Below are 19291 nucleotides of genomic sequence, written 5' to 3' on the forward strand. Positions count from 1 at the left end.
GTATCAAATGAATTTTAAGGGAATTATTTCATATATTTGTATAGTTATAAGCTTCAAGGCAAAACAGTTCCATGATTTATAAGCCATTGAAAGATTAAAAGCACTTAATTTTTTAAATGTAATGTTAATGATGTGCTTCAAATATTGATAATTCTGATTTATAGTACTCGAAAATATTATTGCAGTATTTTGATTATAAATGATTTCTTTACATCGTATGTTATCATATCAAAATCTGGTCTTGAATTATGTCATTTTCATCTTATTGATGCTACATGTGCATATAGGGGTGAAATATTTACTCTTTTTTGGGGGGCTAATACATTTAATATATTATGTAATCTTGATGCTTTTTAACCCTCATGCTAAAAAATTCAAATTAAATTAGCATTATTTTGTGAAAATGTGATACATAGGTAAAATTTGTTATTTTGCTGACTATAACACTAAATTCAGAATACGTAATAGCATGAAGGGAGGTGTACAAATTTTCTGTGAAAAATTCATTTTACCACTATTTTCTTTACATTTTGAAATTTAAAATTTTTAATAAAAGAACTATTTTGGATTATAATCATTTACCAGTGTGTACTGTTTGGCAATTGTTTCTGTTTTTATTTTTTTCTCTTTCATTCAAAGTGCTATCTGTCCTTCACACAACAAACTTCAAGTTTCATTTCACTTTTTATAAAAGTTAAAATCAACTTTTAAAGATAATTTTTGCCTAAATGATAAAAGAATGTATTCATATTTCAAGTATTATGGATATTGACACCAAATATTTTTAAGTTCATATTTCAGTATTTAAATCTTTGATTTACCAGGATATTGTGGACATGCTAATTATATTTTTTTCAATAAAGCTCCACCCAAACATTTATATGTAAACATGTTTATTTTAAACTGGGTGGATATAAATTTGATAGATATTTAATGAAAAGAAGTGTCACATTACTTGGATCAAATTAGTCCTGTTGTGTAGTAATTTCTTCAAGCTGAATAAATTCATCAAATCATTATACGGGTACTTTATAAATTATAATATTTTGAGTACTATTTTTGCTCAGTTTTGAATAAAAACAAAAATCAACATGTTGAAGGAATATATATATTCTGGTATAAAGTTTTCTATAAATCGACATTCTTTGCTTAGTTATTAAATTTATATAAATATCCACTCTAGTAAGTTGTATAATCTTGATAATATAGACATCTACTCTCATGTGGAGACTCCTTTGGTTTAAATTGAATAAAACAAATGTTTGACATTTGACGATATGCAATGAATAATTGGACTGACAAAAAATCATTTGAGGAAAATTTAGAGGAAATCTTGATATTTAAACTGTTTTCCCATAAATTGGTCCATATTTACACTAGATGTTTTTAGTGCATGCTTGCTGGAAATACAAAATGTAAATTTAAACCTAAAATTGTATTGTTTAAAGAATTATGTGTATCTTTAGTGGTATAAATATCCACTTTCTGGTCCATTTATTAGATAGTTGTCTGATTGAGAATTGAACCACATCTCATTTGTTTTTGTATCCTTCTTTTTTCAGTGTAATTTGTCCGCCAATATTACACAATGTAGTTAAGAATTTCTATTTACTATAGATGAATAGGTACTTTCATATTAAGGAAAGATGTACAATTCACAGATAATTTTTTGTACGATATAACAAGAAATTTTGTTTTGTGATGACAGGATGGTGAAGAAGATGAAGATGAAGATGAGGAGGAAACAGGTGATGGAGAGGAGACGGAAGGTGACGATAGTAAAGGTAGTGTCACAGAGGAGACAACTCCTGCCACAGAGGAAGACAAGAAAGAGGGAGATCAAGCAGAAGAGGTAAAAAATGGAGAGAAAGAAAAGGAGGAGAAAATGGAGACGGAACAAGAACAGACTGAGAAAGTAGTGGAGGAAAAAAAGGTAGGAATTTGTACTATTTCAGGAGATAATATATAGTTTTTATGCAATAAAAGAATGTTGTTTTTAAACTTGTACATATTGAAGAAAAGTCAGTTTTATCGATCAGGGTACGGCAGCGGTGCACTTCCCCAGAACCATTACTTGTGCAGAACCGGAGTACGTTCTCAGAACCAATATAAGTCTTGCGCAGATATGTCATTGATTGACATCTCACTCCCGTAAAATTAAGACAGATAACAACGACCCTGAAAGAAAACATTAAAGTTGTTTGCATTAACAGAGCCGGCGTAATAAAAATGTCTACGTGGTGATTACTTTACCATGTGAGGTTATATAAGCTATATATTAAAATTTTATATGAATTACAAATTAGTATTTAAGTGAAATAAGCAGCCGACAAACTATTGTAATTTTACAAATATAGATTTAAGTTAATTAGAAAAACAGGAGACATGTAAAAACATCAGAGATAGATAACCCCAACATTAAATAGGTCAATTTCAATATGATATAGCTCTCTTATTTTTATCAAAATACATAATATGTATTTATACCCCACACTAGCTGACACGGATGATACATGAAACACCCGTTCAATATCGTGTTAAAACAAATATTTATTTTTTTCAAGTTGCAACAACAATATTTAAAGTCCCGAGGAATCCCCTCAGTGACCCAACTCCACCAATAGAAAGATTAATAAGTCAGTTCTTTAGAGACGTTACACATTTGATAATGTGTACGAAGATAAGTTTTGATGTTAAGATTTTACTAATATAAACAATCCTTTAGTCCTATCAGTGTCTGTATCTTTGTCACTGCCCCCTAGGGAACCTTAATTGGAACAAACACACATTGTTTTGTATTGTATAATGTATTGTGTAGTGTATCGTTTGTAATTTACTCAGTACAAGATTTAGAGTATTGAATTCTTCAGCAGTTTGCGAATTTGCGAGCAATGCCCCCGGAAATGAAAGTAGTGATTTTTATTTCATTTTCTTTCAAATTGCATTTGGGTCACTTCCAAATATTCATTTCATGAATATGTTTCTTTTGAATTTCTTTCAGTATCTTCTCACCTTCTCTTCCAATTCCTTTCAGGGGCTTTTCCGTGTTGTCCCCTGAACTAACAGTAGAAAATATTTTTTTTAAATTTTAATGTCAATGGATACCACAGCTATAGGTGACATTGAGTTTTACCCCAATCACAATAAAAGTGTACATTATTCAATCAATGAAAATTATTCAAACAACATTTTGTGTAGCCGAGCTAACATATAATTCATTAATATATCAAACGGTAATAAAAGAAGCGATATAACGTATAAATATAATTTTAGTTATGCTGATCATATGTGTAAAACAGTTGCTTAATTGGATTAGAATACTTTTATCTATTTGTGAGAAAAAATGTTGGTTTTGACAAGGCATATACTTGTTTTTTATACTGTATATAACGAAAAGTTGTAGCAGGTCACTACCTAAATTCTGCATAAAAAGACAACTATTCAAAAAAAAGTATTGAATATTTACTTAAAATAACGGTTTGTTCCCGAGGAGGAAACGACCAAAAGTCTACATAGAAATTTTGGTTCTGACAAGGTATTCTTGATTTTCAAAGTTATTCTGAAAAGGTATATGAGAAAGACTGCATAGAAAGAAAATTATTCCGAAAAGGTATTGTTATATTTACTGGAACAAACGGTCTGTTCCGAGAAGGTAACGATCTTAAGTATAAATAAAAAAAATGGTTTTGATAAGGTATTGTTTTTTAGTTTAAATAACAGTTGGTTTTGAGAAGCTTACACTTTAGACATTAGTTAATAGCATTTGGTTCTGACAAGGTACTGAGGAGGTAAAGATATTAAGTCTACATAGAAATTTTGGTTTTTACTGTAAATAACGGTTGTTTCTGAGGAGGCACCGACATAAAGTTTACTTAGAAAATTTGGTTCTGACAATGTACTTATGTTTTTACTGTAAATTAAGGTTGGTTCTGAGGAGGTACCGACATAAAGTTTACTTATAAAAATTAGTTTTGACCAGGTATTGTTGTATTTACTGTAAATAAAGGTTGGTTCTGAGGAAGTACCAACATAAAGTTTACTTATAAAATTTGGTTCTGACAAGGTACTTATGTTTTTACTGTAAATTAAGGTTGGTTCTGAGGAGGTACCGACATTCAGTTTACTTATAAAAATTAGTTCTGACCAGGTATTGTTTTTTTTACTGTAAATAAAGGTTGGTTCTGAGGAGGTACCGACATAAAGTTTATTGAGAAAATTTAGTTCTGACCAGGTATGATTGTTTTTTTACTGTAAATAAAGGTTGGTTCTGAGGAGGTACCGATTTAAAGCTTAGTTATAAAAATTAGTTTTGACCAGGTATTGTTGTATTTACTGTAAATAAAGGTTGGTTCTGAGGAAGTACCAACATAAAGTTTACTTATAAAATTTGGTTCTGACAAGGTACTTATGTTTTTACTGTAAATTAAGGTTGGTTCTGAGGAGGTACCGACATTCAGTTTACTTATAAAAATTAGTTCTGACCAGGTATTGTTTTTTTTACTGTAAATAACGGTTGGTTCTGAGGAAGTACCGACATAAAGTTTACTTATAAAATTTGGTTCTGACAAGATTTTAATGTTTTTACTGTAAATAAAGGAGTGGTTATGAGGAGGTATCAACATAAAATTTACTTAGAAAATTTAGTTCTGACAAGGTATTGTTGTTTTTACTGTAAATTAAGGTTGGTTCTGAGGAGGTACCGACATAATGTCTACTTAATAAGAAATTTGGTTCTGACAAGGTTTTGTTTTGTGTACTGTAAATAAAGGATGGTTCTGAGGAGGTACCGCCATAAATTTTACTTAGAAAATTTGATTCTGACAAGGTATTGGATTTTTTTTAACTGTAAATGAAGGTTGGTTCTGAGGAGGTACCGACATAAAGTTTACTTAGAAAATTAAGTTCTGACCAGATCTGGTTGTTTTTACTGAAAGTAACGGTTGGTTCTGAGGAGGTACCGACATAAAATCTACTTTAAAAAATTAAGTTCTGACAAGGTATGGTTGTTTTTACTGTAAATAAAGATTGGTTCTGAGGAGGTACCAACATAAAGTTTACTTATACAATTAAGTTCTGACCTTGTATTGTTGTTTTTACTGTAAATAACGGTTGGTTCTGAGGAGGTTGCGACATAAATTTTATTGAGAAAATTTAGTTCTGACCAGGTTTGGTTGTTTTTACTGAAAATAACGGTTGGTTCTGAGGAGGTACCGACATAAAGCTTAGTTAAAAAATTTGGTTCTGACAAGGTATTGTTGTTTCACTGTAAATAACGGTTGGTTCTGAGGAGGTAACGACATAAAGTTTACTTATAAAAATAAGTTCTGACCAGGTATTGTTTTTTTTTAACTGTAAATGAAATTTGGTTCTGAGGAGGTACCGACGTAAAGGTTACTTAGAAAATTTAGTTCTGACCAGGTATGGTTGTTTGTACTGTAAATAAAGGTTGGTTCTGAGGAGGTACCGACATAAAGCTTAGTTATAATATTTGGTTCTGACAAGGTGTGGTTGTTTTTACTATAAATTAAGATTGGTTCTGAGGAGGTACCGACATAAAGCTTAGTTATAAAATTTGGTTCTGACAAGGTGTGGTTGTTTTTACTATAAATTAAGATTGGTTCTGAGGAGGTACCGACATAAAGTTTATTGAGAAAATTTAGTTCTGACCAGGTATGGTTGTTTGTACTGTAAATAAAGGTTGGTTCTGAGGAGGTACCGACATAAAGCTTAGTTATAAAATTTGGTTCTGACAAGGTGTGGTTGTTTTTACTATAAATTAAGATTGGTTCTGAGGAGGTACCGACATAAAGTTTATTGAGAAAATTTAGTTCTGACCAGGTATGGTTGTTTGTACTGTAAATTAAGGTTGGTTCTAAGGAGGTACCAACATAAAGTCTACTTAATAAGAAATTTGGTTCTGACAAGGTTTTGTTTTTTGTACTGTAAATAAAGGATGGTTCTGAGGAGGTACCGCCATAAATTTTACTTAGAAAATTTGATTCTGACAAGGAATTGGATTTTTTTTAACTGTAAATGAAGGTTGGTTCTGAGGAGGTACCGACATAAAGTTTACTTAGAAAATTAAGTTCTGACCAGATTTGGTTGATTTTACTGAAAATAACGGTTGGTTCTGAGGAGGTACCGACATAAAATCTACTTTAAAAAATTAAGTTCTGACAAGGTATGGTTGTTTTTACTGTAAATAAAGATTGGTTCTGAGGAGGTACCAACATAAAGTTTACTTATACAATTAAGTTCTGACCTGGTATTGTTGTTTTTACTGTAAATAACGGTTGGTTCTGAGGAGGTACCGACATAAAGTTTAGTTATAAAATTTGGTTCTGACAAGGTATGGTTGTTTTTACTATAAATTAAGATTGGTTCTGAGGAGGTACCGACATAAAGTTTACTGAGAAAATTTAGTTCTGACCAGGTATGGTTGTTTGTACTGTAAATAAAGGTTGGTTCTGAGGAGGTACCGACATCAAGCTTAGTTATAAAATTTGGTTCTGACAAGGTATTGTTGTTTCACTGTAAATAACGGTTGGTTCTGAGGAAGTACCGACATAAAGTTTACTTATAAAATTTGGTTCTGACAAGATTTTAATGTTTTTACTGTAAATAAAGGATTGGTTATGAGGAGGTATCAACATAAAATTTACTTAGAAAATTTAGTTCTGACAAGGTATTGTTGTTTTTACTGTAAATTAAGGTTGGTTCTGAGGAGGTACCGACATAATGTCTACTTAATAAGAAATTTGGTTCTGACAAGGTTTTGTTTTGTGTACTGTAAATAAAGGATGGTTCTGAGGAGGTACCGCCATAAATCCATAAATTTTACTTAGAAAATTTGATTCTGACAAGGTATTGGATTTTTTTTAACTGTAAATGAAGGTTGGTTCTGAGGAGGTACCGACATAAAGTTTACTTAGAAAATTAAGTTCTGACCAGATCTGGTTGTTTTTACTGAAAGTAACGGTTGGTTCTGAGGAGGTACCGACATAAAATCTACTTTAAAAAATTAAGTTCTGACAAGGTATGGTTGTTTTTACTGTAAATAAAGATTGGTTCTGAGGAGGTACCAACATAAAGTTTACTTATACAATTAAGTTCTGACCTGGTATTGTTGTTTTTACTGTAAATAACGGTTGGTTCTGAGGAGGTTGCGACATAAATTTTATTGAGAAAATTTAGTTCTGACCAGGTTTGGTTGTTTTTACTGAAAATAACGGTTGGTTCTGAGGAGGTACCGACATAAAGCTTAGTTAAAAAATTTGGTTCTGACAAGGTATTGTTGTTTCACTGTAAATAACGGTTGGTTCTGAGGAGGTAACGACATAAAGTTTACTTATAAAAATAAGTTCTGACCAGGTATTGTTTTTTTTTTAACTGTAAATGAAAGTTGGTTCTGAGGAGGTACCGACGTAAAGTTTACTTAGAAAATTTAGTTCTGACCAGGTATGGTTGTTTTCACTGTAAATAAAGGTTGGTTCTGAGGAGGTACCGACATAAAGCTTAGTTATAAAATTTGGTTCTGACAAGGTGTGGTTGTTTTTACTATAAATTAAGATTGGTTCTGAGGAGGTACCGACATAAAGTTTATTGAGAAAATTTAGTTCTGACCAGGTATGGTTGTTTGTACTGTAAATAAAGGTTGGTTCTGAGGAGGTACCGACATAAAGCTTAGTTATAAAATTTGGTTCTGACAAGGTATTGTTGTTTTCACTGTAAATAACGGTTGGTTCTGAGGAAGTACCAACATAAAGTTTACTTATAAAATTTGGTTCTGGCAAGATTTTAATGTTTTTACTGTAAATAAAGGAGTGGTTATGAGGAGGTATCAACATAAAATTTACTTAGAAAATTTAGTTCTGACAAGGTATTGTTGTTGTTTTTACTGTAAATTAAGGTTGGTTCTGAGGAGGTACCAACATAAAGTCTACTTAATAAGAAATTTGGTTCTGACAAGGTTTTGTTTTTTGTACTGTAAATAAAGGATGGTTCTGAGGAGGTACCGCCATAAATTTTACTTAGAAAATTTGATTCTGACAAGGTATTGGATTTTTTTTAACTGTAAATGAAGGTTGGTTCTGAGGAGGTACCGACATAAAGTTTACTTAGAAAATTAAGTTCTGACCAGATTTGGTTGATTTTACTGAAAATAACGGTTGGTTCTGAGGAGGTACCGACATAAAATCTACTTTAAAAAATTAAGTTCTGACAAGGTATGGTTGTTTTTACTGTAAATAAAGATTGGTTCTGAGGAGGTACCAACATAAAGTTTACTTATACAATTAAGTTCTGACCTGGTATTGTTGTTTTTACTGTAAATAACGGTTGGTTCTGAGGAGGTACCGACATAAAGTTTAGTTATAAAATTTGGTTCTGACAAGGTATGGTTGTTTTTACTATAAATTAAGATTGGTTCTGAGGAGGTACCGACATAAAGTTTATTGAGAAAATTTGGTTCTGACAAGGTATGGTTGTTTTTACTATAAATTAAGATTGGTTCTGAGGAGGTACCGACATAAAGTTTATTGAGAAAATTTAGTTCTGACCAGGTATGGTTGTTTGTACTGTAAATAAAGGTTGGTTCTGAGGAGGTACCGACATAAAGCTTAGTTATAAAATTTGGTTCTGACAAGGTATGGTTGTTTTTACTATAAATAAAGGTTGGTTCTGAGGAGGTACCGACATCAAGCTTAGTTATAAAATTTGGTTCTGACAAGGTATTGTTGTTTTACTGTTATCAAAAACGGTTGTTTCTGAGGAAGTACCGACATATAAAGTGTACTGATAAAATTTGGTTCTGACAAGATTTTAATGTTTTTACTGAAATAAAGGTTGGTTATGAGGAGGTATTAACATAAAATTTACGTAATAAGAAATTTGGTTCTGACAAAGATTTGATTTTTGTACTGTAAATAAAGGTTGGTTCTGAGGAGGTACCGACATAAAGTTTATTGAGAAAATGTAGTTCTGACAAGGCATTGTTGTTTTTACTGTAAATTAAGGTTGGTTATGAGGAGGTACCGACATAAAGTTTACTTAATAAGAAATTTGGTTCTGACAAGATACTTATGTTTTTACTGTAAATTAAGGTTGGTTTTAAGGAGGAACCGACATAAAGTTTACTCATAAAAATTAGTTCTGACCAGGTATTGTAGTTTTTACTGTAAATAAAGGATGGTTCTAATGAGGTACCGCCATAAAGTTTACTTAGAAATTTTAGTTCTGACCTGGTATGGTTGTTTTTACTGTAAATAACGGTTCGTTCTGAGGAGGTACCGACATAAAGTTTAATTAAAAAAATTTGGTTCTGACAAGGTACTTAAGTTTTTAATGTAAATTAAGTTTGGTTCTGAGGCGGTAACGACATAAAGTTTACTTATAAAAATTAGTTCTGACCAGGTATTGTTTTTTTTTTTACCGTAAATGAAAGTTGGTTCTGAGGAGGTACCGACGTAAAGTTTAGTTATAAAATTTGGTTCTGACAAGGTATATGGTTGTTTTTACTATAAATTAAGATTGGTTCTGAGGAGGTACCGACATAAAGTTTATTGAGAAAATTTAGTTCTGACCAGGTATGGTTGTTTGTACTGTAAATAAAGGTTGGTTCTGAGGAGGTACCGACATAAAGCTTAGTTATAAAATTTGGTTCTGACAAGGTATATGGTTGTTTTTACTATAAATTAAGATTGGTTCTGAGGAGGTACCGACATAAAGTTTATTGAGAAAATTTAGTTCTGACCAGGTATGGTTGTTTGTACTGTAAATAAAGGTTGGTTCTGAGGAGGTACCGACATAAAGCTTAGTTATAAAATTTGGTTCTGACAAGGTATTGTTGTTTCACTGTAAATAACGGTTGGTTCTGAGGAAGTACCAACATAAAGTTTACTTATAAAATTTGGTTCTGACAAGATTTTAATGTTTTTACTGTAAATAAAGGAGTTGTTATGAGGAGGTATCAACATAAAATTTACTTAGAAAATTTAGTTCTGACAAGGTATTGTTGTTGTTTTTACTGTAAATTAAGGTTGGTTCTGAGGAGGTACCAACATAAAGTCTACTTAATAAGAAATTTGGTTCTGACAAGGTTTTGTTTTTTGTACTGTAAATAAAGGATGGTTCTGAGGAGGTACCGCCATAAATTTTACTTAGAAAATTTGATTCTGACAAGGTATTGGATTTTTTTTAACTGTAAATGAAGGTTGGTTCTGAGGAGGTACCGACATAAAGTTTACTTAGAAAATTAAGTTCTGACCAGATTTGGTTGATTTTACTGAAAATAACGGTTGGTTCTGAGGAGGTACCGACATAAAATCTACTTTAAAAAATTAAGTTCTGACAAGGTATGGTTGTTTTTACTGTAAATAAAGATTGGTTCTGAGGAGGTACCAACATAAAGTTTACTTATACAATTAAGTTCTGACCTGGTATTGTTGTTTTTACTGTAAATAACGGTTGGTTCTGAGGAGGTACCGACATAAAGTTTAGTTATAAAATTTGGTTCTGACAAGGTATGGTTGTTTTTACTATAAATTAAGATTGGTTCTGAGGAGGTACTGACATAAAGTTTATTGAGAAAATTTAGTTCTGACCAGGTATGGTTGTTTGTACTGTAAATAAAGGTTGGTTCTGAGGAGGTACCGACATCAAGCTTAGTTATAAAATTTGGTTTTGACAAGGTATTGTTGTTTTACTGTTATCAAAAACGGTTGGTTCTGAGGAAGTACCGACATATAAAGTGTACTGATAAAATTTGGTTCTGACAAGATTTTAATGTTTTTACTGAAATAAAGGTTGGTTATGAGGAGGTATTAACATAAAATTTACGTAATAAGAAATTTGGTTCTGACAAAGATTTGATTTTTGTACTGTAAATAAAGGTTGGTTCTGAGGAGGTACCGACATAAAGTTTATTGAGAAAATGTAGTTCTGACAAGGTATTGTTGTTTTTACTGTAAATTAAGGTTGGTTATGAGGAGGTACCGACATAAAGTTTACTTAATAAGAAATTTGGTTCTGACAAGATACTTATGTTTTTACTGTAAATTAAGGTTGGTTTTAAGGAGGAACCGACATAAAGTTTACTCATAAAAATTAGTTCTGACCAGGTATTGTAGTTTTTACTGTAAATAAAGGATGGTTCTAATGAGGTACCGCCATAAAGTTTACTTAGAAATTTTAGTTCTGACCTGGTATGGTTGTTTTTACTGTAAATAACGGTTCGTTCTGAGGAGGTACCGACATAAAGTTTAATTAAAAAAATTTGGTTCTGACAAGGTACTTATGTTTTTAATGTAAATTAAGTTTGGTTCTGAGGAGGTAACGACATAAAGTTTACTTATAAAAATTAGTTCTGACCAGGTATTGTTTTTTTTTTTACCGTAAATGAAAGTTGGTTCTGAGGAGGTACCGACGTAAAGTTTACTTAGAAAATTTAGTTCTGACCAGGTTTGGTTGTTTGTACTGTAAATAAAGGTTGGTTCTGAGGAGGTACCGACATAAAGCTTAGTTATAAAATTTGGTTCTGACAAGGTATATGGTTGTTTTTACTATAAATTAAGATTGGTTCTGAGGAGGTACCGACATAAAGTTTATTGAGAAAATTTAGTTCTGACCAGGTATGGTTGTTTGTACTGTAAATAAAGGTTGGTTCTGAGGAGGTACCGACATCAAGCTTAGTTATAAAATTTGGTTTTGACAAGGTATTGTTGTTTTACTGTTATCAAAAACGGTTGGTTCTGAGGAAGTACCGACATATAAAGTGTACTGATAAAATTTGGTTCTGACAAGATTTTAATGTTTTTACTGAAATAAAGGTTGGTTATGAGGAGGTATTAACATAAAATTTACGTAATAAGAAATTTGGTTCTGACAAAGATTTGATTTTTGTACTGTAAATAAAGGTTGGTTCTGAGGAGGTACCGACATAAAGTTTATTGAGAAAATGTAGTTCTGACAAGGTATTGTTGTTTTTACTGTAAATTAAGGTTGGTTATGAGGAGGTACCGACATAAAGTTTACTTAATAAGAAATTTGGTTCTGACAAGATACTTGTGTTTTTACTGTAAATTAAGGTTGGTTTTAAGGAGGAACCGACATAAAGTTTACTCATAAAAATTAGTTCTGACCAGGTATTGTAGTTTTTACTGTAAATAAAGGATGGTTCTAATGAGGTACCGCCATAAAGTTTACTTAGAAATTTTAGTTCTGACCTGGTATGGTTGTTTTTACTGTAAATAACGGTTCGTTCTGAGGAGGTACCGACATAAAGTTTAATTAAAAAAATTTGGTTCTGACAAGGTACTTATGTTTTTAATGTAAATTAAGTTTGGTTCTGAGGAGGTAACGACATAAAGTTTACTTATAAAAATTAGTTCTGACCAGGTATTGTTTTTTTTTTTACCGTAAATGAAAGTTGGTTCTGAGGAGGTACCGACGTAAAGTTTACTTAGAAAATTTAGTTCTGACCAGGTTTGGTTGTTTGTACTGTAAATAAAGGTTGGTTCTGAGGAGGTACCGACATAAAGCTTAGTTATAAAATTTGGTTCTGACAAGGTATATGGTTGTTTTTACTATAAATTAAGATTGGTTCTGAGGAGGTACCGACATAAAGTTTATTGAGAAAATTTAGTTCTGACCAGGTATGGTTGTTTGTACTGTAAATAAAGGTTGGTTCTGAGGAGGTACCGACATAAAGCTTAGTTATAAAATTTGGTTCTGACAAGGTATTGTTGTTTCACTGTAAATAACGGTTGGTTCTGAGGAAGTACCAACATAAAGTTTACTTATAAAATTTGGTTCTGACAAGATTTTAATGTTTTTACTGTAAATAAAGGAGTTGTTATGAGGAGGCATCAACATAAAATTTACTTAGAAAATTTAGTTCTGACAAGGTATTGTTGTTGTTTTTACTGTAAATTAAGGTTGGTTCTAAGGAGGTACCAACATAAAGTCTACTTAATAAGAAATTTGGTTCTGACAAGTTTTTGTTTTTTGTACTGTAAATAAAGGATGGTTCTGAGGAGGTACCGCCATAAATTTTACTTTGAAAATTTGATTCTGACAAGGTATTGGATTTTTTGTAACTGTAAATGAAGGTTGGTTCTGAGGAGGTACCGACATAAAGTTTACTTAGAAAATTAATTTCTGACCAGATTTGGTTGATTTTACTGAAAATAACGGTTGGTTCTGAGGAGGTACCGACATAAAATCTACTTTAAAAAATTAAGTTCTGACAAGGTATGGTTGTTTTTACTGTAAATAAAGATTGGTTCTGAGGAGGTACCAACATAAAGTTTACTTATACAATTAAGTTCTGACCTGGTATTGTTGTTTTTACTGTAAATAACGGTTGGTTCTGAGGAGGTACCGACATAAAGCTTAGTTATAAAATTTGGTTCTGACAAGGTATGGTTGTTTTTACTATAAATTAAGATTGGTTCTGAGGAGGTACCGACATAAAGTTTATTGAGAAAATTTAGTTCTGACCAGGTATGGTTGTTTGTACTGTAAATAAAGGTTGGTTCTGAGGAGGTACCGACATAAAGTTTAGTTATAAAATTTGGTTATGACAAGGTATTATTGTTGACTGTAAATAACGGTTGGTTCTGAGGAAGTACCAACATAAAGTTTACTTATAAAATTTGGTTCTGACAAGGTATTGTTGTTTTACTGTCATTAAAAAACGGTTGGTACTGAGGAAGTACCGACATATAAAGTGTACTGATAAAATTTGGTTCTGACAAGATTTTAATGTTTTTACTGTAAATAAAGGTTGGTTATGAGGAGGTATTAACATAAAATTTACGTAATAAGAAATTTGGATCTGACAAAGTTTTGATTTTTGTACTGTAAATAAAGGTTGGTTCTGAGGAGGTACCGACATAAAGTTTATTGAGAAAATGTAGTTCTGACAAGGTATTGTTGTTTTTACTGTAAATTAAGGTTGGTTCTGAGGAGGTACCGACATAAAGTTTTCTTAATAAGAAATTTGGTTCTGACAAGGTTTTGTTTTTTATACTGTAAATAAAAGATGGTTCTGAGGAGGTGCCGACGTAACGTTTACTTAGGAAATTTAGTTCTGACAAGGTATGGTTCTTTTTACTGTAAATAAAGATTTGTTCTGAGGAGGTACCAATATACATTTTATTTAGAATTTCTAGTTCTGACCTGGAGTGGTTGTTTTTACTGTTAATAACGGTTCGTTCTGAGGAGGTACCGACATAAAGTTTTTTTTTTGAAAATTTGGTTCTGACAAGATACTTATGTTTTTAATGTAAATTAAGTTTGGTTCTGAGGAGGTAACGACATAAAGTTTACTTATAAAAATTAGTTCTGACCAGGTATTGTTTTTTTTTTTACCGTAAATGAAAGTTGGTTCTGAGGAGGTACCGACATAAAGTTTATTGAGAAAATTTAGTTCTGACCAGGTATGGTTGTTTGTACTGTAAATAAAGGTTGGTTCTGAGGAGGTACCGACATAAAGCTTAGTTACAAAATTTGGTTCTGACAAGATACTTATGTTTTTACTGTAAATTAAGGTTGGTTCTGAGAAGGTACTGACATAAAGTTTACATATAAAAACTAGTTCTGACCAGGTATTTTTTTTTTTTTTACTGTAAATAAAAGTTGGTTCTGAGGAGGTACCGACATAAAGTTTTTTGAGAAAATTTAGTTCTGACCAGGTATGGTTGTTTTTACTGTAAATAAAGGTTGGTTCTGAGGAGGTATCGACATAAAGCTTAGTTATAAAAGTTGGTTCTGACAAGGTATTGTTATTTTACTGTAAACTGATAACGGTTGGTTCTGAGGAAGTATCGACATAAAGTTTACTTATAAAATTTAGTTCTGACAAGATTTTAATGTTTTACTGTAAATAAAGGTTGGTTATGAGGAAGTACCAACATAAAATTTACTTAAAAATTTAGTTCTGACAAGGTATTGTTGTTTTTACTGTAAATTAAGGTTGGTTATGAGGAGGTACCAACATAAAATTTACTTATAAAAATTAGTTCTGCCAGGTATGGTTGTTTGTACTGTAAATAAAGGTTGGTTCTGAGGAGGTACCGACATAAAGTTTACTTATAAAAATTAGTTCTGCCAGGTATGGTTGTTTGTACTGTAAATAAAGGTTGGTTCTGAGGAGGTACCGACATAAAGCTTAGTTATAAAATTTGGTTCTGACAAGATACTTATGTTTTTACTGTAAATTAAGGTTGGTTCTGAGAAGGTACTGACATAAAGTTTACATATAAAAACTAGTTCTGACCAGGTATTTTTTTTTTTTTTACTGTAAATAAAAGTTGGTTCTGAGGAGGTACCGACATAAAGTTTTTTGAGAAAATTTAGTTCTGACCAGGTATGGTTGTTTTTACTGTAAATAAAGGTTGGTTCTGAGGAGGTATCGACATAAAGCTTAGTTATAAAAGTTGGTTCTGACAAGGTATTGTTATTTTACTGTAAACTGATAACGGTTGGTTCTGAGGAAGTATCGACATAAAGTTTACTTATAAAATTTAGTTCTGACAAGATTTTAATGTTTTACTGTAAATAAAGGTTGGTTATGAGGAAGTACCAACATAAAATTTACTTAAAAATTTAGTTCTGACAAGGTATTGTTGTTTTTACTGTAAATTAAGGTTGGTTATGAGGAGGTACCAACATAAAAGTTACTTAGAAAATTTGGTTCTGACAAGGTATTGCTGTTTTTACTGTTAATAACTGTGCAGGATCTGTTTACCCCTCATATCACCAGTTTTTGGTGAGGTTCGTGTTGATCAGTCTTTTGTGTTTCTATGTTGTGTCTTGTGTACTGTTGGTTTTTTTTCTTTTTTAGTCATATAGCGTTGTAAGTTTATTTTCGACTTATGAGTTTGAATGTTCATTTGGTATTTTAATTTCTTATCTCCTCTTAAATGGTAGGGTTTTTAACGCCTTAATCGGGGATGGAGTGTACAAAAAAGTCATATCATAAGAGTTATACAATGTATTCAATGTGCTCTCTGCTGTCTATCATTTGTTGTTTAGTTTTATATGTATTGTTTATAAATTTGTTGTTTCAAATGTATTGGCCTTTTGTTGGGCAATGAATGACAAATATATGTTGAAAAACCTCGCCCGTAATTATAAATTATGTAATTCATTTTCCGCTGCCGACATGTGTAACTTCAAAGCATATTTTAGTGGCGATCGATGTCTTTCAAAATTACTGCACTTTTCTTGTATCCCTGGTGCTTTCGACTGGAGAACCGTCGTACACAAGCATCACACAAGTTGGCACTTCGAGGCGGGTGGGGAGCAAGAAGGCGAACTGTGGTTTATATCTATCAATAGTACCGCTTACGTCGACGCTAGGGGCCGTCTTGACCTTGTTGTAGGGTATGACTGATTCGTTCATCGTTGAAGACCCTACACCAACTGTCAAGATGAAGAACAGGAATAAAAGCCCTGTTCATTGATATTTTTTTATTTTTTCTATGTATTGTGTGCGATTTTGTCCCATGTACATTTACTCCGTATTCTTTTATTTTTTCTACTGATTCTAGAGTTTGTCTCTAGTGCTGTGTGGAGGCAGTAGAACGTTTCCCCGTGCTTGAGGTGTATGCTTTTATAGTATTTACAGTTATGGTGTGTTTGTTCATGTGAAAATTTCACATATTAATACATCGTCAAAAATTCATATTTTGCTATTTGATATTTTCTCAATTTCTTCAAAATACTGGTCTGGTCATCTGTTTTGTATATTGCCCTTTCATACTATTTTAAACTGCTAGGTTTTCTTACATATATTTCTATGTGCCCCGTGCTGTCTATCATTTGTTGTTTAGTTTTATATGTATTGTCTATCATTTGTTGTTTCAAATGTATTGGTCTTTTGTTTGGCAATTTATGACAAATATATGTTGAAAAACCTCGCCCGTAATTATAAACTATGTAATTCATTGACCGCTCCCGACATGTGTAACTTAATTCAAAGCATATTTCAGTGGCGATCACTGGAGAGAACCGTCGTACACAAGCATCGCACAAGTTGGCACTCCGAGGCGGGTGTGGAGCAAGAAGCGAACTGTGGTTTATTTTTATCAATAGTACCGCTTAAGTCGACGGTAGGGGCCGTCTTGACCTTGTTGTAGGGTATGAATGATTCGTTCATTGTTGAAGACCCTACATCAACTGTCAAGATGAAGAACGGGAATAAAAGCCCTGTTCATTGATATCTTTTTTATATTTTTCTATGTACTGTGTGCGATTTTGTCCCGTTCTGCAGACATATCTTTTTGTTGTAGCCTAGCTTTTGTTGATATCTGCTATTTGTGGTGCCAATTAGGACCAAAGAAGTGCTTTATTCATTCATCACAATATCGTATATTTTGATAACTTTTAACGTGTATTTTATTTTTACGATAAAACAAGTCATATGATAATATAGTAAAAGAAATAACTCTGTCAAAAAGTTCTTGGAAATTTATAAAACCAGCACGACATACCAGTTTCTCCGTGATCAATGGATATAGAATATGGAGAAAATTGTGAAAATATCTTTTTTTTCAGTCAACATTTCACTTATGACCGCAACAATCGCAGTCGAGATACGCGGAAGCCTTAGAGAATTTTGAAAAATATTCAATTCTGCAATGAACCTTAGATATTTTATTGTATGATTTTACACCTATACTAAATTTGAGCTTAACGGAAATGCAACTTTTTATGTTAACTTCTAAAATCCATAGAAATATTTACTTTGCAGTATGATACTTCCGTGCTCAATCAAAGAAATAAAATAGATAAAATAATTAATTGTGATCTTCACAAACTTTGAATAACAGAAGCTTAATTAGAATGACACTTTTATTAGTTATTAATCCCCCATTTTCAGCTCGTAACGCACTGAGATGGGGCATAAGATAGCAGTAATAAAAATATATATCAATGCAATACTAAAACTACCAATTAAGCAAATTTAAATCGCTACAGATCCTTATCATTGTTATACTCAAATCTCATAAAAGTACTGAAACCGAAAAATAAACACCCCTTTTTCTGTTTTTGTTTTTTTTGTGATTTTTTTCTTAAATTTCTTAAATATATATTCTTTAATATTTGACTTATTTCTGAGATTTAATGTTTTCTTACTCTTATCCATACGATTTTACAATAACAGTGGTTTATATAAGGTGCCCAACTGTTCTTATTGACACAATAGAGCGGCATCATGTTATTCTTTTTTCTGCGTTAATGTTTGTGTTTTGTTTCCGTCTGGCCCGTATACACGGATGTCATTCAGTTTAAAAGAAAAATTATCGTAAAAGAATACCTAACGGTCAAGTATTGCGATTGGATCGTGAAATTTCTGGTATAGGATCGTGAAGGAAATCTTATCGAGAAGTCTTCAAGACATATCCAAGGTCAATTACTAATCTAATTTAATGAATTATACAGACAAATTTGCAAAAAATAAAACTGTCTGTCAAAAAGGTTCAACATTATGATCAGTATGTGAGAAAAATCAAGCCTTAAAAGTACATCGTTTTAACATAACAGTTTTACAAAAGGCAGATTGCTCCTCGACATTTCAATGACATTAAATATGTAAACAAACAAGTTGTTTTTCATAATTCAAATGACTTAACAACTTTTCTTTGTAAAATATCATTCCAGTTTGATGATTCAAATGGTTTTAAATAGATATAAGAAGATGTGGTATGAGTGCCAATGAGACAACTCTCCATCCAAGTCAAAATTTATAAAAGTAAACCATTATAGGTCACAGTAGTTTAAAGCTACTTTGTGTTAGCATAATAAGAAATTTAGCAAAAATTGAGATATTTACAAAATATTGATTTTTTGGATCGTGAAAGATGGCGTACCGCTTTTTGAAGATCATGAAAAGGATCGTGAAAGATCTAATTCTACGAAAACATTCAAATCATTATTTAATTATAGGATAACTTATATTTTTAATTGGTATAGCAAATATTGGATTTGCATGACTCATTCCGGTTCTCCTTTGTTGGTGAATAGGGCTATAATCATTCAATGCTTTTTGATCTGATAATCTTATAATACCACACCGACTTTAGGTGCCTTATAGCAATATCAGTATATTTGTCCGTTCTCTATAAGTTTTGATTTCTTATACAAATTTAAGATTGAGAATAGAACTTAATCGGCTGAATTACAGTTCAAGCGTGGCACCATGCACTATCGAGGTACGTGGATTGGTAATTTCCCCACCAAGTTGGGTACAATGCGTACACATGCATATAGTTCAAGGGCCGATACA

General features: G+C 31.8%; 1 protein-coding gene across 7 annotated transcripts in view; it reads left to right on the forward strand.

The window, feature by feature from the left end:
• LOC127709235 (scaffold attachment factor B1-like) overlaps positions 1-19291 on the forward strand; it is a 93314-nt gene that overhangs the window by 24726 nt on the left and 49297 nt on the right. For all 7 annotated transcript variants that reach the window (XM_052214640.1, XM_052214637.1, XM_052214638.1 and 4 more), the window contains one exon: positions 1709-1933. In XM_052214640.1, the coding sequence (XP_052070600.1) occupies positions 1709-1933 (225 nt within the window). The remainder of the gene's footprint in view (positions 1-1708; positions 1934-19291) is intronic.

The sequence above is a fragment of the Mytilus californianus genome, unplaced genomic scaffold (assembly GCF_021869535.1).
Source record: "Mytilus californianus isolate M0D057914Y unplaced genomic scaffold, xbMytCali1.0.p SCAF_7, whole genome shotgun sequence".
NCBI lineage: Eukaryota > Metazoa > Mollusca > Bivalvia > Mytilida > Mytilidae > Mytilus > Mytilus californianus.